Source organism: Carlito syrichta, unplaced genomic scaffold (genome assembly GCF_000164805.1).
Source record: "Carlito syrichta isolate Samal-C Ts95f unplaced genomic scaffold, Tarsius_syrichta-2.0.1 Scaffold311144, whole genome shotgun sequence".
NCBI lineage: Eukaryota > Metazoa > Chordata > Mammalia > Primates > Tarsiidae > Carlito > Carlito syrichta.
Genome location: NW_007255240.1, coordinates 468,594 through 494,789, shown reverse-complemented (window position 1 = coordinate 494,789; position 26,196 = coordinate 468,594). Strand labels below are relative to the sequence as shown.

The window sequence follows — 26,196 nt, the reverse complement described above, 5'->3', positions numbered from 1 at the left end:
GAGCCACCGATCCCGGCTGGGTGCATATATTTTGATAGTTGTTATATACTATTGCTGGATTTATCATTATATAATGACCTTCTTTGTCTTTTATTTACAGTTTTTAACTTAAAAATCTGTATTTTCTGATATAAGTATAGCTACTCCGGCTCACTTTTCATTTCCATCCGCATGAAATATCTTTTCCCATCTCTTTACTTTCAGTCTAAGTGAGTTTCTTGTAGGCAGCATATAGTTGGATCATGTTTTTTTATCCATTCAGCCAGTGTATATATTTTAAGTGGAGAATATAAAACCATTTACATTCAAGGTTATTATTGATATGTGAGGTTTTGTTCCTATTGTATTATTAGTTGTTTTCTAGTTGTTTGTATATTCTTTGTTCATTTCTTTTTCTCTTGTTTGTCATTGTGGGTTGGTAGTATTCTGTAGTGGTACCATTTGAGTTCTTTCTCTTCCTCATTTATGTGTTTGCTTTACTTATTAGTTTTATGCTTTTTTGTTTTATGATTGTAAATGTTTGTTTGCTTCCAGATTTAGGACTGCCTTGAGCATTTCTTATAGGGCCAATCTAGTGGTGATGTAAGGTTTCTACTGAGAAATCTATTGTTATAGGTGTTTCTTTATAGGTGACTAAATGCTTTCCTCTTGCTGTTTTTAGAATTCTCTCTTTGACTTTGACATTTTGACTATAATGTGCTGTGGAGAAGACCTTTTTGCACTGTATCTGTTTGAGGATCTCTGAGCCTGCTATATCTGGATCTCTAAATCTCTTGTTAGATTTAGGAAGTTTTTATCTATTGTTTCATTAAGTAGGTTTTTCTAACCCTTTCATTCTCTCTTCACCCCCTGGGATCTCAGTTAGTCCAAATATTTGGTTGCTTTATGATGTTCCATAGTTCATGAAAGCTTTGATCATTCTTTTTATTCTTTTTATCTGACTGGGTTATTTCAAAAGTTCTAAGAGTCATCAACTTGATTTAGTCTATTGTTGAAGTTTTCAAATGTATTTTGTATTTTATTCAATAAATTATTGAGTTCAAGAATTTGTGGTTCTTATTTATTATATCTATCTCTGGCTATTTCTTATTTGTATGCTGATTTTTTTCTGATTTTTTTGTATTTTTTCAGAATTTTCTTGTGCCTCTCTGAGCTTCTTTAGTATTAGAATTTTATATTCTTTTTCTGGGATTTTATTATTTTGTTTTTTATTGGGATTTGTTGCTGGAGAATTACTATGTTCTTTTGGACTTATCATATTTCCTTGTTTTTTCATGTTTCCTATGTCCTTATGTTGATGTCTGTGCATTTGGTGTAATAGTTGCTTCTTCTACTTTTTTGAATTTGCTTTCATAGGGGAGAATGGTTTTCCTGAAGATGTATCCATGGTGTTGGTTGGGTAGGATACTTTGGCTTTGATTCTGGGTATATGCAATAGTTTAGTGTCTGTATGATTTTTTTGGCTCTAAATAACATCAGTAGTGCCTGTGACTTTCTCAGTGGTTTAGGAAGCAGTTGTTACTGGACGTTGTAGTGAAATTTTGCTGGGGACTGGTACAGGCAGGCCAGTCTTTGTGCCTTTGCATTGGCAGCAGAGGGGCTGAGTGTGCCTAACATGCTACCCTGTCACCAGTGTTAGTGGGTCCAGGTGGGCTTATTCTTAGGCCTTTAGTGACTTACTAGAGGCTGGTAGTGGCAGCAGAGGGACAGGAAGGTTCTCAGGGCACCTGGGCAGCTGGTACTGCATGGGTGATAGCAGTGGCAGTGGTGGGAAACAACCCTCTAAGCCCTGTGCAGTGCACACTGGTGTTGACAGTAACTGTGATGGACTGAGTGGGCCAGTCTCTGAGTTATTTATTTCAAAAGAAATAACCAGGTGGCACATGTAGGTAGGTGGCAGCTGTAGTAGTAGCAACAGGTTGAGTAGGCCAAACCTTCAGCCTCCAGAGGAGTGTTCAGGTGACAAACAGCAGTGGACTGAGCTGTGCACTTCCCTGGCCCCAGACTGTGTGCTCTGGCACAGGGGTAGGGGGGCAAAGCCAGGCTGGGCAGACTTGTCCTCAGGCTCCCTGATGGTGTCTACAAACACAAGCCATGTTGGTGAGATGAAGTGATCCCTGGGCCAGAGACCGAATGCTCAGGTGGTGGCGGGGGTGACAGTGGCTGCGTTGCTGCTCTCCACTTCAGTGGCAACAGCCTGGGCCAACAGGTGAGAAACACCCATGCCACTTGTGCATCAGCCCCAGTAGCACTTAGACCTCAGCCCTGGTAGCAGTAGTCCACACCTCAGTTGCACATCAGCCTTGGCTGTGGCAGCCCATACCTCACTTGCAGTCCCCACTTCTCTTGCACCTCAGCCTCAGCACCACTGGGCCCCAGGACAGTGCAAAGCCTGTTGGGTACAGGGACTTAAAATGGATCCTTGCAGTAGCTGCTTAGATCTCAGGGAGTGTGAGGGACCCAGTACAAGCTCTCTCCCTGGAGCAACTCCCTATGTTAGTTTCAGGACCTGCAAGGGTCAAGGGGCTCTCCCATAACTAAGACTGTAGGAGCTCACAGTAGAAATGTAGACCACTGATAATCTCCCACTTACCTTGTCTCCACACTGGGGAGTCTCTGTTAGCTTCCAGCCTATCCCAGCCAAGCACTTTCTTCTCCTTCCTTGCTGTAGGTACTTCCTGTCACTTTTCTGTTGAATTCCAACATTCTCTATCTTGGATGGTCTATTCGAAATGTGATTATCTACCATTTGGGTTCTTCTTAGTGGAGGAAGAGCATATGAATGCCTCTGGTCAGCCCTCTTGAAGCCCCTCCCTCCCAGCAGCTTAGCATCCTGCTCCAATGGTCACATTGCCTTCTTCTTCCATTTCAAATATCACTCTGCCCCCTATCTTATAAGGACACTTGTGATTGCATGTAGGGCCCCCCCCCCCCCCAGGTAATCCAGGATAACCCCCCCATCTCAAAGTCCTTAACTTAGTCACATCTACAGAGTCTCTTTTGCCAAATAAGGCAACAATCACAGTTCTAGAGCTTAGGACCTGGATATTTGTGGGATCATTATTCAGCATATATAGCAACTTCCAACTTTGTTCTTCTATCCCAGGATTATTTTTTACTGTATTAGACCCTCTGCATTCCCATACAGATTTTGGATTCAGCTTATCTGTTTCTACCAAAAAAGAAAAAACTGTTGTGATTTTTATTGAGATTATATGGAAGCTATAGATCAAAAACAGCACACTTTATAATATGCATCCTTACCTCATCACAATCTACATGTAGCTATCCAATTTCCCCAGCACCATTTGTTGAATAGGGTGTACCTTCCCCAGTGTATGTTTTTGTTTGCTTTGTCAAAGATTAGTTGGTTGTAGGTATTTGGGTTTATTTCTGGATTCTCTATTCTGTTCATTGGTCCATGTGTCTGTTTTTGTACCAGTACCATCCTGTTTTGGTTGCTACAGTCAGGGATTGTGATGCCTCCACCTTTGTTCTTTTTACTTAGGATTGCTTTGGCTATTCTGGCTCTCTTTTGGTTTCCTATGAATTTTAGGATTGTTCTTTCTAATTCTGTGAGAAATGACGTTGGTAGTTTAATAGGGATTGCATTGAATCTGTAGATTACTTTGAATAATATGGTCATTTTTAAAATGTTAATCCATGAGCATGGGATGTTTCTCCATTTGTTTGTGTCCTCTGCAGTTTCTTTCTTTGGAGTTTTGTAGTCCTCCTTGTAAAGATCTTTGACCTCCTTGGTTACATAAATTCCTAGGTAACTTAGCTTTCTGGATGCTATTATAAATGACATTAAGTTCTTGATTTTTTCTCAGCTTGGTTGCTATTGGTGTATAGTAGTGCTACTGATTTGTGTGTTGCTTTTTGTATCCGGAATCTTTACCAAATTCTTTATCAAATCCAGGAGTCTTTTGGAGGAGTCTTTAGGGTTCTCTAAGTATGAGATGATATTATCAGCATACAGAGATAGTTTGCTTTAGTCTTTTTTCAATTTGGATACCCTTTATTTCTTTTTCTTACCTGAGTGCTCTGACTAGGACTTCCGTGTTCCTAAATTACTATCTTTTTATATACTGTCAGATTCCAGTGACTAATGTTTGGTATAAGAATTTTCTACCTATGTTCATGAAGGATTTTGGCCTGTACTTTCATTAATGTCTTCATGGGTTCTACACATATGCTGTTTTCATAAAATGAATTGGGAAGTTTTTCTTCCTTCTCTATTTTCTGCAAGAAAATATCTGTAAGATTGATACTGTATCTTCCTTAATTGTATGATATAATTCATCAGTAAAACTTTCTGTGCCTGGAGTTATTAATTACATACACTTTTGTACTTGTTATAGGGACCCTTTTCTCATTATAAATTATCTCTGGTAATACCCCTTGTCTTGAGGTCTATTTTGTCTGACATTAAAATAGCTACACCAGCTTTTTAAATTCTAACTAGGTTTTTCCCCATTCCTTTTTTTTTTTTTTTAGCAGCTTATTTGGGTAGCTCATTAAAAATGAGTCTCTTGATGTTGCTCAGGCTGGTCTCGAACTCCTGGGCTCAGGCGATCCTCCTGTCTTGGCCTCCCAAAGGGCTGGGATTACAGGCGTGAGCCACTGTGCCCAGCTGGAAACTTGGAATGGACAGCCTCGTGTTAAATATGTGGCTAAACAAAAAATGCCAATCTGGCATTAAAAAAAAAAAAAGTCTCTTGCTGACAGCACATTGGTCTGACAATATCTGCCTTTTAATAGAATTATTTGATTCATTTACATTTAATGTCATTAATTATATTGTTGAGTTTAAGCCTACTGTTTCACTATTTATTTTGTATTTATACCATCTATTTTTGTTATTTTGTTGATTCTTTCCTACCTTCTTTGGCGTTGTAGTTAGTCAAAAAACTTTTTTAGTATATTTATTCTTCTATTAGCTTTTTAGTTACTCTTCTTTGTATTGTGTTTTTGTAGTTACTCCAGGGTTTATAATATGCATCCTAACCTTATCACAATCTACTTGTAATTACTATTATACCACTTCACATAAAATGTAAAAACTTGAGCACAATATAATTATATTGCCTCTTCCACCCTCCTCTGGGCTCTTGTTGTCATTCATGTTTCTTCTATACAGTAGCCCCACCCCATATTCACAGGGGGTATGTTTGAAGACCCACAGTGGATTCCTGAAGCCACGATAATACTGAATTTTGTATATAATGTTTTTTCCTATATAAAGGGAAACCCAAAAAACCTATAATTTATTTATTAAAAATTGTGTATTTATTCTTCCATGTTTAAACTTTAGTCACCTTCAAAATACTCTCCATTTGATGCAATACACCTATTGAGAAGCTTTTTCCACTGCTCAAAACAGTTTTTGATCTTGTCAGTGTTGATGCCTTTTGGTGTTTCTGCCATTTTTTGTTGCTCCTCGTCCACATCAGCAAAATGTTTCCCTTTGAGGACTTTTTCCGTCCAGAAAACCAAAAAAAAAAGTTGCTTGGGTTGAAATCAGGTGGATAGGGAGGGCAGGGCACAAGCGTCATGCTGTTTTTGATTAAAAACTGCTGAACACAGCACAGTGTGGACAGGTGCACTCATAAATCACTCATCACAAAATGGGCAAATTTGTTGAAAGAATCTCTAAAAAAAAATTCACTGAAGCCAAATGCAGCCTCTCATAACAGCCCTAGCTGGTACACTGATGCTGATGGGTTCCTAGGACACTCACCTAGTGGGAAAAGCCTGTACTACAAGGGGCCCACCCTCCAAAAAATAAATCTAGGTTTTTTTGGGTCCCCCTTGTACATACATACCTATGATAAAGTTTCATTTATAAATTAGGAAAAGTAAAATACTAACAACAATAACTAAAAATACCATAACAATATACTGTGATAATAATATACTGTAATAGAACAATATACTATAATAAAAGTCTTGTCTCTCTCACTCTCATTCTCACTTTTTCTTTTTTGGTGACTGGAACCACAGATAGCAAAACCACAGATCAGATAAGGGAGGACTACTGTATATGTTATGGGCCCCACATATGGGTTGCAGTATAATCACTTTTTCTTTAAACAATTAAACAATGAGCCTTTTACAAAATTAAGAAAAAAATATATTGACCATTTCTGGTATTCTTCATTTCTTCCTATAGATCCAAGTTTTTATATGGTATCTCTCTTCAACCTAAAGAATTTTATGTATCATTTCTTTAAGTCTGATGGCACCAAATTCTCTTTTTCAGTCAATACTTTCGTTTCTATTAAAATGTCTTCATTGTACTCTCATGATATTTTCCCTGGGTATGGAATTCTGGGTCAAGTTTTTCCATCAGCCTTTTAAAGATGTCATTCCATTGTCTTCTGACAAGAGGGGTCTTCCTTACCCCTGAACCCTCCCTGGGGACCTTTCTGACCCTGTGCCCCCTCCAGATGCCTGACCACCCAGCCCTGCTCCAGTCCAGGGACCTCTGAGAACCTCCTGCCCCTTCCAGAGCTCTCCCACCAACCTCTGGCGGCTTTCACTGCCTTTAGACTTCTCCACCTATTACTTCTCACCCCTCTGCCCCAACCCCCGGGGATGACATCAGTCCTTGAGTATCAGACAGCACACTGTTCTGCCTCCCCAGCCCTGACATGTGCTCCAGCCCAGCATGTGGCCTGTGTAAGGTAGGGGAGAGTAGGGAGGGCCCCTAGTCTTATTGGCAGGGTGCTCTCACCAAGGAATTCATGCAGACTCTTTATAAGCTCTTACTTAAATTCCTTTCCTTCCAATTCTTACTGTCAAGGCTTGGTTTTCCTCCGCGGTGTAATGTTGTCTTCTTTCCTTGCACTGTCATCTGTGCTACTCATCTTCCTGAGCAGCTGCACTGAAAAGATACCCCCATGGGGGTGGGACTCCCGAGAGGACCAGAGCTAGGGGAGCACATGAGGGGTCAGGCCACGGGTGACACTTTCCTCTAAACCAGCTTGGTACTCAGGGCCTCCTTGTCCTTGTTTCCGTTTCAGCCATTTCCCGGGTTTGATGCTAATGCTGGCAATGAAGCTGTGTCCAGGATCCCAAACCCACAGATCTTTGCCATGAATAACATAGAACACATCACCACTCTGTTCCCTGCTCCAGATCCACACAGGATGCCCACTGAGACACCTAGGAAGTGAGCCTGGACCCTGTGCAGCCAGCCCAGAGACCTGGCTTCCTGGGAACCAGTCCAGGTCCCTTTGCCTGAGGCCCCACCCAGCCTTCCCCTCAAACTTGTGGGTGTGCCTGGGGCTTCAAGTCCTTCTTGCTGCCTCAGCCCCATGGCATGAGTGGGGTCCTGAAAAGAGAAATGCCCAAAGAGGAATTTGAAACCCTATGACCCCTCATACCATGGTCCAGGGGTGTCCTTGGCTTTGATCCATGAAAAAGCTAGGTAAGGCAACCTGGGAGTTGACAACACTGGCCAAGATCTGACAGCTTCCGGGTTGTTTTATCAGCAGGTTAGAGGAGTGAGGAGACATTTTAGCACTCACTAAAAACAAGTCTATTATTGATCTCTTGTCAGTTTTTAATATATAAAATATGTATGTATTTTATACACACATTCATATATTGATAATATACATGTATTTATAATATGCATATGTATGTATTTTGGGTTGAACCATAAAATCAGCTGGCTCACTGCCAAACACATATATTAAACCATAAGATCAGCCCAATCACTGCTAAGTCCTCACAGCGGCGTACCACACAGCTGGTTAGAACATGGAGCCAAACTGCTCCAGTAGGAATCCCAACTATCTTCTTTTTCCTCATCTGTAAAATAGAAATAACACTGTTACCTACAAGTAGAGTCATCATTGTGAGGATTACATTACCTAATACAAGTAAGGCGCTTAGAATAGCACCTCTCATACCCATGCGCTCCCAGGACATGAGGAGTTAGTACTGTGATTGTTACTATGTCTCCGTGTTAAGTACTCACAGCCACTGTGTCTGGCTCTATACAAACTGTGAAAAGCAGAACATGACCGTCTCAGCACAGGCATTATGGCTCCCTTGTGCCGTTGGCCAGTTCCAGCTCTTTACATCATAGGCTTTCAGAGGTCAGTGAGCTGCTGGGGTCGCAGACTCCCTGCAAGCAAACTCACTTGCTCCTCCTTCCAGAGCTTGGTCTTCCCCCTGTGGTGAGTTCCCTCAGTCCCTTGGAAAACCTCCATGGAATCGAGGGGGCCCTCAGAAAGTACCATTCGCTTCTGAGCAGCTGCACTTCTTTCAGGTAGAAAATCCTTATCTCTCAGCAGACTCTGGAAGGGCTGCAGCCCTGTCGAAGCCATCTCAGGGACGTAGCATTAGCCAGCATCTTGGTGCAAACACCATGTCTTACTGGGGTTTTCATGGTTTTATGTTCATTAACTGTTCTCAACCCCGGTGCCAGGGGTCTCACCAAGGCTGCACTCACCTTGAGAACCGGCTTCCATGGCCAGTCTGTTTGATCTCTTCCTTTGCCATCCTTGCATCTGAATCTTCTCTGCCTTCAAAAACATCACTGAGAACCTCCTCTGTATGCCACCATGCTGCATGCCAGGCTCCTGGGGGCAGAGAAGGAGTGCTCTCTCCACTCCCAAAGCACACTTCTACAAGGAGAGAGAAAATGCGGACACCACAGGGTACCACCAGCATAAGGGGGTCACATGAGAGACCCAGGTGGGTGAAAGATGCAGAAAGAAACAGCAGCAGGCCAGACTGGCAGGGATCAACTATATGGGGGACAGACACTGAGCAGACAGAGAAGTAAGGAACTGCCAGATGTGAAGGCATAAAACAGATGCTATGGTGGAGGGTCCAGGCACCGTGAGAGAGGCCTCTCGCAGGAGGTCAGGAGTATCCTTCCACCCAAGATCTGAAATGGCTGAAAAAAACCTAAGACATCTCCACCGGTGCCCGCTGGGTTCCCTGCACAGCCCCTGTCCACTTTCACCAACTTGCCAGGCGGATAGCCTCTCTCTTCCCATGTGTGCCCACATGACAGCAGGCAAGTCAGAGCCAAGACCCGCACCTGTGTGCTTGGCCCACCCAGCTGTCACTGAATTTTCCTCGTATGATATTTTAGGGGGCCTCTTCCAGAAAGTTCTAAAGATGTTTGTTGGACTGAAATTTATTTTAAGAGGGTTAGGAGAGCCAAAGTCAAAGCCTTTGTTAAGAAGAGTCCAACATCTGCAGACCCAAGGGGCAGCCCTGTTGTGCCTGTCCCCAAAGTGCCATAGCACACAGATGATGCCAGTTTCCAGGCACACTTTTGGAGGAACCTCCCAGGTTTCAGCTGTTTTAAAATGACAACGGACGTGAGGGCCTCTCTGATGGAGTGATGCAACATTTATGTGATGACCAAGAGAATTCTCATAAAACAACCCTCTTTTGCACAAAACAGCCTCATTCTAACCTTTAAGGCAATTGTGTTTTCTCAACTGGCCAAGAACAACAAATAGCTTTGAAGGCCAAAACCGTTCCTCTGACCCCAAATCTGCATTATCCTTGGAACTGTGCAGCTGTATTTGTTTTTCCTTCACCAACCAAAGTGAATGTGAAGCAACTCTCCAACCATAAACCTGGGTATAGAGAATCATCTCTCATTTGCAACATCTGACATTTTTAGGACCACAGATGTCTTCATGGCTTCCCTCAGCATGTTCTAATCTCTGTCTTAGACACCTATAGATGCATTCCCTGTACCCATCTTCATTTCCCCTTGGAACATGTATTCTCAGCATATAAATGATAAAAATGGGATTCCCAATGCCCTGGGAGGAAGGAACTAGCAGCCTGGGCTGTTTCAGCTGAGCCTGCCCCTGGCCAGGCCATCTGCTGCAGTCGGGCTCTGTAGCAGAGCTTGGACCACGCTGCTCACTGGTCCTCCTTGATGTATTTCAGCTACCTCCTGCCACACCTCCTTCCATCCAAACCTGGCCTGGATACCCACGGCATGCGGCACCCCACGGCCAACACCATTCAGAGGGTGTTTAAGATGAGCTTCGTTCCCGTTGGCTTCTGGCAAAGGTTTATAGCCCGGATGCTGATCAGCTTGGCAGAGATGGACCTGCAGGTAGCTGGGGTTTCTGTGCAGGGGCAATTGCAGCTGCACTGTTATGGGAGGGAGATGCCCTTTGCTGGAGGGACCTGACTGGAGACCATCCTTCCCGCGATGCCACCAGTGTAGTTAGTGCCAGGAGGCAAGTGGGGCACAGGCTGCTGGTAGACCCATCTGAAAGGTTTTGTGAATACCACATCAGTGCCCACCAGGCTTAGACAGACACTCATCTTTGTTTTCTTAGAGACAAGGTCTCATTCTGTCACCCAGACTGGAGTACAGTGATACAATCATGGCTCGCTGCAGCCTCGAAATTCTATGCTCAAGCTAACCTTCCACCTCAGCCTCCCCAGTAGGGCTACAGGTATGCACCACCATGCTGAGCTTACATATATATATATATATATATATATATATATACACATATATATGTGTGTGTGTATACACACACACATGTAGAGATAGGGCAGGGCAGGAGGGGGGTCTCACAATGTTGCCCAGGCTGACTTCAAGCTGTCCTCCCACCTCAGCCTCCCAAAGCACTCTGTGGGATTACTGGTATGAGCCCCTGTGCTCTGCCTAGAACACTCCATTTTAGAGCAGTGGTTCTAAACGTTAGCCCACCTCAAAATCACCTGGAGAACTTGTTAGAACACAGATTTCTGGCCCACCCCAGAGGTTCTGTTCAGCAAGTGAACTGAGGCCAAGAATTTGCATTTCTATTTATTTCCCAGGTGACACTGCTGGCCAGTGACCACACTTGGAGAACCCTGACTTTAGAAGCATGGTTTTGCCATCCTGGCTGTACACTAGACTTACCTGGGGAGATTCTAACACACCACACCCCAGACCAATCGAATCAGAATCTTTGGGTATAGTAGCAGGGCTGGGATTTTTCAAGGCTGGTGGGTAATTCCACTGTGCACCCAGCGTTGAGAGCTACTTTAATTAAGTTGATTGGGAGTAATAAAGACCTAGCCCAAAGAGTTATTTCCTGTGGGTTCACCTGGGATGATGGGAAGGTGTCCCAGCTGTCTGTCAACATTAGTTTTATGCAAGACAGTAAAGTGAAAGCAATAGCTACCTAGAGCAGAATTTCTCTAAGTGGGGCTCCTAGACCAGCAAAATCAGCCTCACCTGGGACTTTTTTGAGTTGGAGTCTCACTCTGTCGCCCAGGCTGGAGTGCTGGCACACTCACAGCCACCCCAGGCAACCTACTGGTCTCCAGCGATCCTTCCGCCTCAACCTTCCAAGTAGCCGGAACTAGCACATGCTACCACGGCTGGCTAATGTGAGAAATACAGATTCTCAGGCCCCACCCCCAAACCCACTGCATCAGAAACTCCAAGATGGACCTGAGCACTGGTTTTCACCAACCCTCCAGGAGACTTTGACACTCTATGGTTTGTGAACCCATGGTATAAACCCTGACCGTTGAATCCTTGACATTACATTCTGTATGAGTTTACTTTTGCCACATTCTAAGGAGAAAGCCCTTACTGTGCCTGAGCCTGCGGGTGCAAGACCTCATCTCTACAATAAACCAAAAATTAGCCAGGCATGGTAGCGCACTAGTTCCAACTACTTGGAAGGCTGAGGCAGAAGGATCGCCGGAGCCCAGCAGGTCGACACTGGGGTGGCTATGGGTATGCCACCACACTCCAGCCTGGCCAACAGAGTGAGACTCCAACTCAGAAAAAGAAAGAAAGAAAGAAAGAAAACCCTTACTGAATTATAACATCTTGGCTCAATAAAGATAGTCTTTGATCTTCCCATTTTACTGAAATGGTAAGAAAAACAAGTGCAAGAGCCTGAAAATCAATGGTTACAGTTGCAGCCTGTGTTAGCAAGGAGAGAGATTTGTTTATAAGCCAGGAGGGTGCCCTGGCAGAAGGAGTGGGCACAGGCACTGACTGTGCCTTGGTTCCGCCTCTGTCCCCCTGCCCTCCCTTTGAACTATGTGTCCTGCTGTGTACTAAGTAGAGGGGCATGGAGCACCAGTGTCGTGGGAGGCTGCGCACACAAGTGGGGTCCAGCTGGGCCCAGAGGCCCTTCCAGTTAGCAGCATCCTTCACTTGAAATTAGGAGACACGTCCTATTGAAATTCAGATGGGTGACAAGGAGAGGAAAAGAGTTCAGTCTCCTCACTAATCAAAGGCATGCAAATACAGGCAGCAGTGAGATGCCACTTTTCATCTGTCAAATTAGCAAAGAGCTGAGCCGTGATACCCAGCCCAGCAGCGTGAAACAGGCCTTGTACACACTGGTGGTCAGGGTATTTGACCGGCTCATTGTTTTGAAAAGCGATTTCTCTGTATATACCCAGGAGCCTTAAAGCCTTCAGAGCCTTTGACCCAGTTATCCTACTGCTGAATATCTGAACTAAGGAAATCATTTGAAATGAGAGAAAGCTTCGTGCTTTTTTCCTGTTCATCACAGTGTTTTTAAAGGAGCAAATGATTGGAACCAACCAGCATGCCCAAGAGAAAAGAGTGGGTCAAGAAATTACTATTCTAAGCTTTAGAAAAATGAACTTTTTGTGAGTTTCTAATGACATAGTAAAAGTGATGCTTTTAAAAGTATGCAAAATTAGAAATATAATATGACTTCAACTGTTTTTTACATCTATATGTAGATAGAAAAAAAATCCTGGAATAATATATACCAGGATCTTAATGATCTCTCTACTTGGTGTTAAATTGGTGTCTTATTTTCTTTTACATTTTTCTGTATTTTTCACATTTTCTAACATGAGTTTTACTTGTAAAGTCAGGAAGGGAAAAGATTTTTAAAAGAAAAGCCTATTTTAAATCCTTTCCGAAAATTGTGTTTCCAGAGTATCCTGAAGACCCCATCAGATAATGTAGCGTTGAACTTGGTGGCACAGATGAGGGGGTCAGGGAGAGGGTGGGAAAGGCAATGGTCATTTATCAAGATGGGGCTGGCCAGGCTGCTCTAGCGTTCTGCCCAGGGCCAGCAAGGAGTGCAGAATACTTAAGCAGGGTCTTTTCTCTGTCTTTCAGCTTTTTGAAAACAAGAAGAATACTAAAAGCAGGAACAGGAAAGTCCCCATTTACAGTTTTACAGGAAACCAGAGAAATCGCTGTAGCACGTTCAGAGTCAAAAGAAATCAGACCATCTATTGGCAGGAAGGGCTCCTGGTCACTTTTGATGGGGGCTACCTCAGGTAGGAACGTCTGGAAGCCACCTGCCCAGTCAGCAGGTGCCTGTCTGGGTCAGCTGGGTATCATGGTCTCCACCCCCAGGGCTGCCTCCCCATGGGGCCTCATCCTCTTGGTGTTCAGAATTCTCCTGATGGCAGCTCATCATGGCAGCTTGCTAGATGTGCGAGACTCTCCTCATGAATATCTTGGAGGTGCCCATCTCCTCATTCCTCCTGCACTCCCCTCAGGCCAGGAAAGGCAAGGGCAGATGTGCTGGGCACAACTTAGGACTTGAGGGAAATGGGCAGCTGCTGAGCTCAGACCAGAGAGCCTCAACCTCCGACGGTCACTTAGGTGGGTCCTGAAGGAGCCTTGCAGCCATCCAGCCCGCCCTTCTGTTCTGAGAGAAGGATCCAGGCTGAGGCCTGGGGGGCATTCGTGCCCCTCATCCCTGATGTCACATCACCACATACCTAGATGTGTAACTCAACTCCCTGTTCCTTTTTATTTTTGAGAGAGGTATGCTTAATGTCAGATCAACAGACTTAATGAGTTATAAGCACATGAGATTATTTTAATATTTACGATAACAGTTTCAAAATCTTCTCCAGTTCTGTGAAAGAAAGAAAAGGGGGAAGGAACTTTTTGGGGAACCTGATTTGGGCCACTCTCTGGGCCTGGCCCTTCCACATAGAAGTTCTCACTCAAAGTCCACAGTTCCTGCTTGATGGATAAGAGTACTGTGGTTCTGAGAGGTAAAGGAACTTCCTCAGGGGCACACCTGAGGGTCGAATCTCAGCCTAAGGGTCCCTTATGCAAAGTCTTCCTTCTATCTCCTTCACCATGCTGAGGTGTGGGGGACAAGTCCACACATACAAGCACTTACACAGAGGAGTGCCCCTGACTGTCCTGCAGCGCATGGTGTCCTTTGGTCCCCAGGGTTGGGGTCCTGGTCCCGGGGGCAGGGAAACTATCCCAGGGATCCCCACAGCCAATCCCAAAGGATTCCTTTTGGTTTCTGGGTTGCAGTGTGGAATCCTCCGATGTGAACTGGAAAAAGAAAAAAAGTGGAGGAATAAAAATCATTTGCCAATCAGAAATGAGGGACTTCTCAGCAATGGCTTTTATCACGGATCACATCAATTCCTTGATCGATCAGTGGTTTCCCGGTAAGAGAATGTTCTGGAACCAAGCTTTTGTTCATGCTAATACTTCTTTATGAATCAGTGTGGCCTGCTTCTTCAGGGGAACAGAAATCCCACTGGGACTCAGCCCAAGAAAACCTGGGGCGTTCTTAACAGCCTTTCAGTGGGAGTCCTGGCCCAGGGGAATCCAGCTCTATTCATGGGCAGGGAGCATGGTGAGGAAGCTATGGCTCTAGACCCCACAAAGAATGTGCCAGGACATGGCCTCCTGCTGTCCACAGTGTGTGAGAAGGAAAATGACGCTGGGTACCATGGGGGGCCACATAGATGCTCCGTGGAGCCACATACGTGTCTTGTTCACAGAGTGAGGACAGTATGGTTGAAACTGGTGGGGAGAGCTGGCAGATGGAGATTTGTCCTTGTGCAGGGCAGGGAGGGAGTGAGCCATAGCTGCCAGGGGGCTTGCTCTCCTCCCCTGCCTGTCCCTCCCATCCCAGTGGTGATCAAACCACCCACACGGTCCTTCTCAGAGCCTTTGGATCTGTTTCTTTATTGACAGTTCACCCAAAGAAAATACTTTTTGAAGTGAAGCAGCTGAGGCCTCATTTGTTTTGCTGCGGAGGTGGAGACAACTCCCCCAGAGCAGCCTGCAGGGAGGAGGTCGTCTGGGGCCGAATGGGCAGGCAGATGTGGGAGGAGGCTGCCCAGAGAACCCTCGGCCTCTGAGTGTGCGAGTGGAGAGCGGGTCTGGAATCCCAACACCACTATCCGCAAGCCTAGGCGAGTCCCTCGGCCTCCCTTGCAGGGCCTCCCCACCTGCACACAGAACCTGCATCCCAGAGAGCATCAAGAACAGTGGCTACTGGCAGTGCACTGGGGACATACCTTCCGATGCCAGGGCCTGGTTTCCATCAGGGATGGGAGTCCTTCAAGTTTCAACAGGAAGGATGACCTACAAGGACAAAAATAGCTTAAAAGGGGCCCACAGAGAAGGTGGTCCAGTGTGTGAGCTGTGGTGATTCAGAGGGTGGATGGCCTCTGGACCTCATCTGGGGCCCAACCACAGCCTCAAAGCATCGCAGCCCCTTGACTCAGAGTCTGGCAGGCAGGGGGACCTGGCATCCACCAAGCCATGCCCTGTAACCCTACAAAAGCAGGCACTTCCTGGGTTCACAAGTCCCAACAGTACCCTTCTAGGTACTTGCAACTCCCTACCAGCTAGTGCTCCTCCCACCAGCAGAAGCTGGGCAGTTTGACAGGAGGACCCATTAGACAATCACCTGAGAATGGTAAGGACTCAGTTGAGCACCTGAGACAGTCCTGCCTGGAACCAGCACCCCCAGCCAGGGTCCCCCAACAGGATGCCTCACCCCTAGACCATAGATGTCAGATGCACTCAGAAAGTTCAGGCATCCACCTCCTACTCCACACAAAGCAGGTTGTTGCCCACCCCAAGGGCCCCTGAGAAGGTGTCCCTCCACACCTATCAGAGGCATGCAGGGGCCCCATGTTCCATGACCAGGTTTGTCCATCATAACTTGCACTCATTTCTCCCCTGGTATTTCTCCTCAAGGTACTTGTAAGCCTTCTGTTTCTAGTTGTAAGAATGGCCCCTTGTGTACTATGGTTGGGTTATTGGTGGGTTGCACAAACCCAGCCGGCAGGGGCCAACCATGAAGGAGGGATCCCCACCCCCTCTCAACCCACCTCAGCCAGCCCGCTTAGGGTCCAGACCACAAGGGTCTCAGGTACATCTTGAACCACCCCCCACCTCCGGCACATCTTTCAGGATTGATGATTGTGCTCTCCACAAAGGTTCCCGAAGTTCTAGCCTCCCCCTTGGGTACAAGCAAGGGCAACCAGGCTGTCAGCTGCCATCTGGCCTGGGGTTGCAGGGTGCTGCTCAGGGACCCATCTGCAGCCATCTTCTGAGGAGCTGTCATCTCCTGCTGTGTCCCCATTTAGCTCTGACAGCTACAGAGAGTGATGGGACCCCACTCATGGAGCAGTATGTGCCCTGCCCAGTCTGTGAGACGTCCTGGGCCCAACACACGGCCCCCAGTGAGAAGTCAGAGGACGTGCAGTACTTTGACATGGAAGACTGCGTACTGACAGCCATTGAGCGGGACTTCATCTCCTGCCCCAGACACCCGGATCTCCCCGTGCCACTCCAGGAGCTGGTCCCCGAGCTGTTCATGACCGACTTCCCGGCCAGGTATGCCCCGGCAGCCCCTCCCAGAACAAAGGGATAGGTCAGGGTTCTTCTAGTGGTGCAGGTGCCAACGGCTCTCCAGGCAGACCCTCCTGCCTGGCCACAGCACATCACTGCGTGGCTGCCTGAAGGGAACCAGGCTGCCAGCTGTCCATATTGGAGACCTGGATAGGCCCTGCTGGGCAAAGAGCTTTATAAGTGAGGCTATCCTGTGACCCCCATGCTTTCTTTCCCTAACATAGCAAGAGCTCTTCTCTCCTGAGCTGGCCTTCCTTCCAATTCCTACCTCAGTGCCAGCTAGGACTAGGAGGGAAATGCAGCTGGTGCTCCTCAGCTGTCAGGAAGGGGAATGCTCCTGAACTTCAGCCTTATTTTCCTTTCGGGGCAAATATCAACCTCCTAACTGCAGCCCTAAAGCTGAGCATCTGGACCCCCTAAATCCATTCTTAGAGTTGATCCTCCCTGTATTAATCCTAGATGTGAACCAGGGAGAGAATGCTAGAGAAAATGGGCAATGTTTTGTGATCCCATCCCACTGGAAATGGTCCCAGAGCCCAAAATAAAAGATACTGTGGAAACCAGAATCTGTGATTTTGTCTCCCTAGAGACAATTTGACATCAGTGCTTCCCAACTTTTGGGGAGTTGAAAAGTCCTGCTGTGTTCTCATTTAAAGGAAGACCACCTGGTTTCTTTTCAAAGTAAAAGAAAAGAAAATTGGGAAGGCGGGGAGAGAATATCTGCACTCTCATCTTTCCAAACTGCTCCAAGTAGTTGTGGAGTGCCCTGTGATGTTGCAGGATTGGGGTTCCTAGACCTGCTTCTAGAAGAATTGCTCAGTTAAGAAAATGCTTTCCACATTGGGTAATATCCCTCATGGTTCTTGTCAACATGCCCAGTTAGGTCTTGGTGGAGATGACAACTTCACTCTTCTGCAAAATAGGACTCCTCTTCATTCCTAGAGCTTTAACATGAGGATTCTCAGTTCTTAGAACCTGCATGCAGTTTTGTGTATATGAATCCGATTTTGCCTAATTGGGCACCTCCAAAGTTTTAGAATTTTGGTGTATTTGCTGATCCATACTATGTTTTATGCCTCAGCTTAGAGACCACAACTGAAGGGCTATGGAATTTACTGTATGGAATTTGAAAAGCCAGAATGAACTGTCCCTGTTGGTGTGGATCTGACCTCAGGCTGTAGCATGGTTCCTACATGGGTTACTTGGCAGGTGGACCTCAGCAGAGTCGGAGAAGGCCTGAAGGGGGGGGGCATCAGGGCTGCCTCCCCCTCCCCCCTCCTCCCTCCTCGCTCCCCCTCCATCCTTCCTCTCCTTGCTCCTTGCTTTGCCTTTTCATCCCAAATTGAGATTAACTGTCCAGCAGAGGCTCTCTGGACCTCATCTGGGGCCCAACCACAGCCTCAAAGCATCGCAGCCCCTTGACTCAGAGTCTGGCAGGCAGGGGGACCTGGCATCCACCAAGCCATGCCCTGTAACCCAACAAAAGCAGGCACTTCCTGGGTTCACAAGTCCCAACAGGAAGCTCCAGAGGGATGCTCCAGTAAATTCCCTAGCATGCCCGTTGCTCTCCATGCCCAACCAAGGAGGCTCCGAGTGCCCATACTTCCCTACAGGTGGTTTTGTGGGCACTTGGAGAACAGCCCCCGCCCATCTCCTGCCATGTCACTGTGGGCTGTGGGGGCATGTGGGGTGTGGTGTGGTCCAGCTGTGCAGTCTGAGAAGCTGCAGAACCTGGTTCTGAAAGGCCTGGGAGACCGCTGCAGGCATGAGGGGCTTGGCCCAGGGCCAGGAGGGTGCATGTGGAGGCCACACATTTGCAAGGCACCTGGCAGAGGTGGTAGATGAAAACCAGGTGGAGTTTGGCAGAGCAGAGGGTCAGAAGGAGGCATCAGGGCTGCCTTTCCCTCCCTCTCCCTCTCCCCTGCCCACCTGCTTCGCCTTTCACCCCACTGTCTCTCAAGGAATAAGAGGCAGGGTTTGAGGATCCTAGTGAGGGCCCAAGAGATGGCTACAGTGCGAAGGACCCTTTTGGCCTGGCCCTCATCCAAGCTGCCCAGAAGGCTCTAGGCCTCTCTCTGGGCCCATGCAGGCCTGCGATTCTTAATCCACAGATTCCAGGTCCATAGGGATCTGTGGAAAAGACCGAGGGTCCAGGAGTGACTTATAGTATTCCCAACAGAAAGCTCCCTTTTACCTAAGATTAGAACTCACAGAACAGCCAGGTGGCCCAAACCCCCTCTAGCGTGAAATCTCAGTCACTGGCTGTGGGGATACTGGTCATAGTAATCAGAAACTGAACAGCAGTATGTACAATCTTTGCTTTATAAAAAGAAGTAGAGATACTAGTAACCAGCAGTGGATAAGTGCAGTTTGTCTAGTGGAGACTAGCTCTCAAAGCACAGAATCTTTCAGAGGAAAGCATCCAAAGGGACCCTTTTTCTATGCCAACTACTTTTGGACACCTCACCCCAACCTTCTCACTACCTCTGAGGCAATTCCTGTCATGAGCTTACTTTACAGAGGAGGAGACCAAGGCTTGGCCAGCCTGCCAGTTCTGTCCAATAGCAAGTAGGAAAACTGGGTTAGCCCAAACCTGTATGAACTCACAGATAGCTCTCCCCACACGGCTCTCACAGTGGGGGTACATGACCCAGTCCGGGACTTACCTGCCCAGGGTTGTAGTCCTGGACTGAGCCTGGGCTGTGTCTGCGGCAGGCTCTTCCTGGAGAACATCAAGCTGGAGCACAGCGAGGATGAGAGCAGCGTCCTGGGCCAGGGTGGAAGCGGCACCGTCATCTACCGGGCCCGGTACCAGGGACAACCCGTGGCTGTGAAGCGATTCCAGATCAAGAAGTTCAAGAACTTTGCCAACGCCCCAGCAGGTAAGTTGGCCCTAGTGCATCACCATTTTTATCAGACATGTGCTACCTCGGTCCAAGCTCCATGCCACCTTCTGGAGGCCTGAGGTCACACACACATATGTGCACATTCACACACGCGCATGCACACACACACACACACACACATCCACACAGGGCTTGAGGGGAGGGGTGGATGAGGCCCATGTGGACCGCAGGGCAGCCCTGCTTTGTACTTGGCAATTGAAGGCCAGGTCAAGGGAGACCTGAAAGTCACTCTTGGACATTGGCCTCCAGCCTAGCTGTGAGCCCCTGAGGACAGGAACCGCCCTGACCATATCCATCTGCTTCATGCCTGGCACATGGTGTGCGTGCGGTCTGACCTCAGGCAGACCCCTCCCCTCTGGGAACCTCTCAGCATCTCCCCCACTGCTAGGAGGGTGGGCACTCTGGATGAACGCATTGGGAAGCTTCCTACCACCCGCCCCACAGAGGAGGGAGCTCACTCTTGTCTTGGCACACTCAGACACATGCAACACATGTGATTCAGGGGTGTTTGCCACCTCAGGGACCCGTCTATGTAATGACCAGCCAGTGTGGGTGCTGGGGGCTCACTCCAGCCAGCTGAATACCATGTTTCCTCCCACCCCTGGTTCAGGGAGAGTCATCTTTATCATCATAAAGGCAATTTATATTATTGGTGGAAAACTTAGAATCCTAGAAAAGCATGAAGGAAATAGATCATGAAGGAAATAGGTCATAAAGGAAGAGGCAAAATTAGAATTGTCTGAAGAAAAATGTGACTTCTCACACAGAAGATCTAAGAGGCTCTGTTTCACAAATACCAGAGCCCATAAGAGTTTCCTAAAATTACTGGACATGGGCCCAACATCAGAATTCCACAGCACACCTGTACATGGGAATGCCCCTTTTGAAAAAGTTCTCCACAGCAGTAATAGAAACCATAAGGTAGTATATGGACCGGGTGCGGTGACTCATGCCTGTGATCCCTGCACTTTGGGAAGCCAAGGCAAGAGGATCACTTCGAGACCAGCCTGGGTGACGTAGCTAGACCCTGTCTCTATAAAAAATAAAATAAAATTAGACGTACATTATGGCACATGCCTATAGTCCTAGTAACTCGGGAAGCTGATATGGGAGGATTGATTGAGCTGGAGTTTGAGGTTACAGTGAGCTATGATCATGCCCCTGCACTCCAGCCTGGGCAATAGAATGAGACCCTATCTCTCTAAAAATAAAACAAAACAAAAAACATAAGACATTGGGGAATAATCAGTATAGCATTCAATTTAGTTCTCATCTAAACCCAATAGACGTATGTGTGTGAATTGACTGACTGTAAAATATATACAAAATTTTCAAAGTGCAAGAACAGCCAAGAATGTTCTACAATGGATGTGACAGTGGTGACATCAGAGGTCATAGGAGAAAGATTGACCCTACTCACTAAAGTGGGGCAGAGATTTGGATCTGACTTCACACCACAATAAAAAATTAATTCTCAATTGGTAAAGATGCAATTTGGAAAACAAAACTTTCACACTTCAAAACCAAACGGCTGCACACACATGGATCTGGCACAGTTGATACCTTTTCATTGCTAAGGTGCTTCATGCCATCGAAAACTCCATGTCCAACAGTCCCCAATTTTAAAATCTGACCTCTGGGGAGAGACAGAAACAGAATATAGAGGACAGGTGGAGCCTGGCCACACCCTGTTGGTGGCCCAGGGCCAGCTCTCTGCATATGCTGTTCATGACCTGGTGGCAGCAACCCGTGCAGGCACCTCGCTTCAAGGGCCTTGGGAGAAGGTCACAGCAATAAAATGGGATTGGAACCATGCCTCTGCTTTCTGGCCTGAGATGATGTGTCCCAGGCTGGTGGCTGCCCCACACAGGTAGCTGTGGACAGTTTTCTCTTGGCTGAGTGGATGGTGGTGGTGCTTCAGCCTTCTGGCTACTTGGTAAGGAATAAGGTGATCAACAGTGCCCAAAACCTCAGCATCCCTGAGGGTGGGAGGAAGGGACCTTGTTACGTTCCAGAAAGATCTCCTGAGTCTGCACGAAACACCAGGGATGCCGAAGGAATAAAACTCAGTGACTTATTGGGGGCCATTGGGCTGCCGACAGCAGGGCGTGAATGGCTGTGAGGGCCGTGTCTGGGTGGGGACATGTGGCAGCCCTCTATCAAGGGGCTGATTGGACCCCTGTGAATACCCAGAAACCACTGAATGTGACAGGGCATGCTCAGCCCTTGAGGAGGAGGGAGCTTGCTATCTGCCCACAATGCTACCCTTTGGGGCCAAGTTGGGGGTAATAATGTTGCAACCCCTGAGATAATTTGTGCCTTAAAATGCAAATTCCTATCCCACCCGTCCTGTAAGGCAGCTCTGAGTGTGTCAAGGACACCCACCCTGTGGGACTGGCCAGGCCAGGTCACCCACCCCTTTGTGCCCCATGTCCTCACTGGGCACCGATGGCTGTGCTCTCCCTGTAGACACCATGTTGAGGCACCTACGGGCCACGGATGCTATGAAGAACTTCTCGGAGTTCCGGCAGGAGGCCAGCATGCTGCACGCCCTGCAGCACCCCTGCATCGTGTCACTCATGGGCATCAGCATCCACCCGCTCTGCTTCGCCCTGGAGCTGGCCCCACTGAGCAGCCTCAACACCGTGCTGTCCGAGAACGCCAGAGGTACCGAGGCGCAGAGGACATCCCACGGTGGGGGAGCGGGCCAGAGGGGGCTGGGGGCCCCACCTGACCCAGACCCTGGGGGCCAGCCTAGCCCCAGCAGGCAGGGTGGGCCTTGGGGAAGCTGAGGCCCATCTGGCTCATGCAGCCATCCCCTGGGTGTGCAGCAAGGTACCTCACCAAGTCTATATGCTACATGGGGTCCTGGCGAGGACAGGGATGCTCACACTGTGGCGTCAGATAGAAGCAGGCACCAAGACCTGCCTCTTGGCCACAAATCAGGAAGTTGCTGAGTTTATTTGCCTGAAAAGGGTAATAATAGCACCTCACCGGCCCCCCTCCCCCGCCGTGCCAAAGGGCATCAAGCCCACTGGCTGCATAGATCACTCTTTAACTGTACCCGCCACCACTGCTAAGACCCTGATCCTGGGGTCAGTGCCATATCTTATTTTTTAGTGAAATTTTGAAGTAATTTTCCTTGAGGAATAGGTGACTAAACTCCAGTAAAACTGCCAGAGGGAGAGAGGTGGCTATCTTTGACTAGGGAAGAAGAAATGCTACTAAAATCAATCATTTCTGCCTTAATAGAAATTGTAATTAGTGAAGTTCTTGTCTCTGCAACTCACCTCTTGACAGCAGGACAACCTTGACCAAAGATGAACTCTAGGGAGTTTAAATCCTTGCACTTTTAAGAAAAACACCAGCACTGTTTCCTTTAAGAAGGTCATTCTCTGTCCCTTCTGGCATCTAGCATGAAGATTAGTGAGAATGTGTCAGTAGAACATACAGTATCCAGGGAGAGAGACAGAAGTCAGGAAGGCAGTTGCTATGATGATAATTTGATTCTACCAAAATTGAGATTTTGATAAATTTGAAAATTGTTATTTTTTTCTTTGCAAGATTCTTCCTTTATGCCCCTGGGACACATGCTCACTCAAAAAATAGCCTACCAGATTGCCTCAGGCCTGGCCTACCTGCACAAGAAAAATATCATCTTCTGTGACCTGAAGTCCGACAACATTCTGGTGTGGTCCCTTGATGTCAAGGAGCACGTCAACATCAAGCTGTCTGACTACGGGATTTCAAGGCAGTCATTCCACGAGGGTGCCCTAGGCGTGGAGGGCACTCCTGGCTACCAGGCCCCAGAGATCAGACCTCGCATTGTGTATGACGAGAAGGTACTGCCTGGCCCACTACTGTCCCCTGGCCCAGTCCCACGGCGCAGGAGCCCAATCCTGTCTGGGGCCAGCCAGGCAGTCATGGTGACACCTGGGTTTCTGGGCTCAGCCCTCCCACAAGCATACTTTTCTCCCTCTTCCATGCTCATTGAGGGAGGTTCTAGCTAGAGCCAGAGGGGCACAGGGGTCTGTGTCTGTCTCTCATGATAAGGTTGACTTCTCCTTCGCTTCAGAATTCTCAAACCTCGATTCTGAAACATTGTGGAGGTTGTAAGCAGTGGTTGAAGAGTTCAAGACAGAAATAGATCTGGATTTGGGTCCCAACTCACATTTAGATATACCAAATGGGGACGTGGGGCCAGACTTGCCTGGGGCTCATGAGGAGCAGACAGCGTAAGGATGGGAAAGGCTCCTGGCCTAAATGTGCTGACCACAAGGTGCTGGCCAAGTCAAATGCAAGCCAGGATTCTGGCAGAATGCATGGTCTCTGGGCAACTGCACAGCCAGCCTCAGTTGAGACGATGACTAAGTGCTTATCTCTTGATAACATTTACTCCCCATAGCTGTTTGGTAGATACAGGCACACAAGCAACCTGAAGTCATACCACGTATATGTTGCATCTAGTGCCAGTTTTGTTCATTAATTACCCAGTAGTGAAATTCCCCTTGCCTGTAATTTTTTGTTACTTGGTGATTTTCAGATGGGCCATTGACTAACTGCTGTCAATGACCTACGCATGTGGGTTAGCTCAGCACTTGCGGCTGGAGCCCAAGATAGAAAAGGCAAATCAGAACCACAAAAATGAGAGCGTCCTAGTAGCAGGACTCAGACAAGGTGTTCACCTTGAAACTAAGTTACAATATTACACATTCGCATTTAAAATTCTTGGATCTATTTCAGTCATTTTCCTGCTGAAGTGTTCTGCCTTGATTCTTATAAGGGTCTATATAGGTCTATATAACTTCCCTTGTCGGGCCTTTTTATGACAATTAAAACTAGAGGAGATAACATGTGGCTTTCTGAGAATCACTCCCCTTTGTATGAGTTGCATACACAGCTCTTCTAGTACCAAATATGTTGAGCTGAGGGTCTGTGTTTTCCCTCCTTGTCTTAATACTCAAGGATAAAGACCATAGCCTCCTTGGAGTTCTTACTTGGTGACAAACAGCAAGTTCTCAGTGTGAGGATGGATGGATGGATGGTTGGATGGATGGATGGATGGATGGATGGATGGATATCGGATGGATGGAAGGAAGGATGAATGGGACATTGGTAAATGGACGATATGGTGGGCAGGCAGATGGATGGATGGGTAGATAGAAAGATGAATGAATAAATGGACAAATGTTGCCGGACGGGTAGATGAGAAGGTGAATAGATAAAAGTGCAGAAGGACAGGCATATGAATGGATAGACGGATGGATTGGATGGATAGACGGTTGGGTGGGCGGATGGATGCATAGATGGATAGATGGATGGATGGACGGACAGACAGAGGAATGGATGGATGGATGGACGGAGGGATGGACGGATGGATGAGAAAATGTTTGGATAAATGGACAGAAGAACAGGTGGTTAGATGGTGGATAGATGGGTAGATGGAGCATGGATAAACGGACAGAAGTACATGGTCAGATGGCTAGTCAGATGCACAGATAGAGATGGATGGGCAGATTAGTGAATGGATTGACAATGGTCTCCCTTTGGACAGGGCCCATGTTTTCCTTGTCTAATTGTCTCTGCTCCCTCCACCTCGGGGCATAAGGAAGTCACTGGGCCCATTCAGGGGGTCTGACTTGGCTTGCTCTCTGCCCAGGTAGATATGTTCTCCTATGGGATGGTGCTCTACGAGCTGCTGTCAGGACAGCGTCCTGCACTGGGCCACCACCAGCTCCAGATTGCCAAGAAGCTGTCCAAAGGCATCCGCCCAGTTCTGGGGCAGCCAGAGGAAGTGCAGTTCCATCGACTCCAGGCACTCATGATGGAATGCTGGGACACGAAGCCTGAGAAGGTACCTGGGAGCACAGAATCTGGGCCCTGGGGCGTCCTGCCACATGGTGGAGGCTGTGCATGTGTGACTGTTCACCCACCCTTCTTGAAGAGCAACTGGTGACCCTTCTCTGCCCATCTCTTTAGGAGGCGGTATTTACTTCTCCTGACATACCCAGTTTCATTCTCTTTGTGTATGTCACTCTCAGGAAGCGTGGACTTTCTTTTCCTTCTCACTCTCGTGTCATTTCATCATGCAGACAGAGAATATCAACCCCTTTATAGCAATATGCACCCTATGCAAGAGCAGAGAGAATATAAGTACCTCCTTGTAAGGTACTGGGGAAAGTTTGCTTATGAGAAGCAGGGGTCATATTGGAATGGTAAAGCTTGTTTTTTATGTTTGTTTTAGTGTGTGTGTGTGTGTGTGTGTGTGTGTGTGTGTGTGTATAAGAGGCCAGTGTTTTCAAGGTTAAAACTCTTTTATCAAATCAGACAGACCTGTTTAATGTATTAGGAGTAAACGGTATTCTTTAGAAGAGTGTGTCCTTAGCCAGGCACAGTGGCATGCATCTGTAGTCCCAGCTACTCAGAAGGCTGAGGAGGAGGATCACCTGAACCCAGGAGTTCAAGGCTGTACTTTGCTATGATTATACCTGTGAATAGCCACTGCACTGTAGCCTGGGCAACAGAAAAAAAAACCCATCTCTTAAAAAAAAGAGGAGACGGGGGAGAGAGAGAAGAGGAGTGTATATCCTTGAGGAGGGGATGGAATATTTGGGGTTTAGGCTAACCTGACAAGCTGAGCTGAAGTTACCATGGCTG

The 26,196-nt window shown here is 47.2% G+C and overlaps 1 protein-coding gene across 1 annotated transcript in view; it reads left to right on the top strand.

Moving 5' to 3' along the window:
* LRRK1 (leucine rich repeat kinase 1) overlaps positions 1–26,196 on the top strand; it is a 185,149-nt gene that overhangs the window by 147,077 nt on the left and 11,876 nt on the right. Inside the window, exons 20-27 of the mRNA XM_008068530.2 lie at positions 9,937–10,108; positions 13,118–13,281; positions 14,288–14,427; positions 16,369–16,618; positions 19,349–19,515; positions 22,009–22,206; positions 23,104–23,381; positions 25,199–25,393. Of these exons, the coding sequence (XP_008066721.1) occupies positions 9,937–10,108; positions 13,118–13,281; positions 14,288–14,427; positions 16,369–16,618; positions 19,349–19,515; positions 22,009–22,206; positions 23,104–23,381; positions 25,199–25,393 (1,564 nt within the window). The remainder of the gene's footprint in view (positions 1–9,936; positions 10,109–13,117; positions 13,282–14,287; positions 14,428–16,368; positions 16,619–19,348; positions 19,516–22,008; positions 22,207–23,103; positions 23,382–25,198; positions 25,394–26,196) is intronic.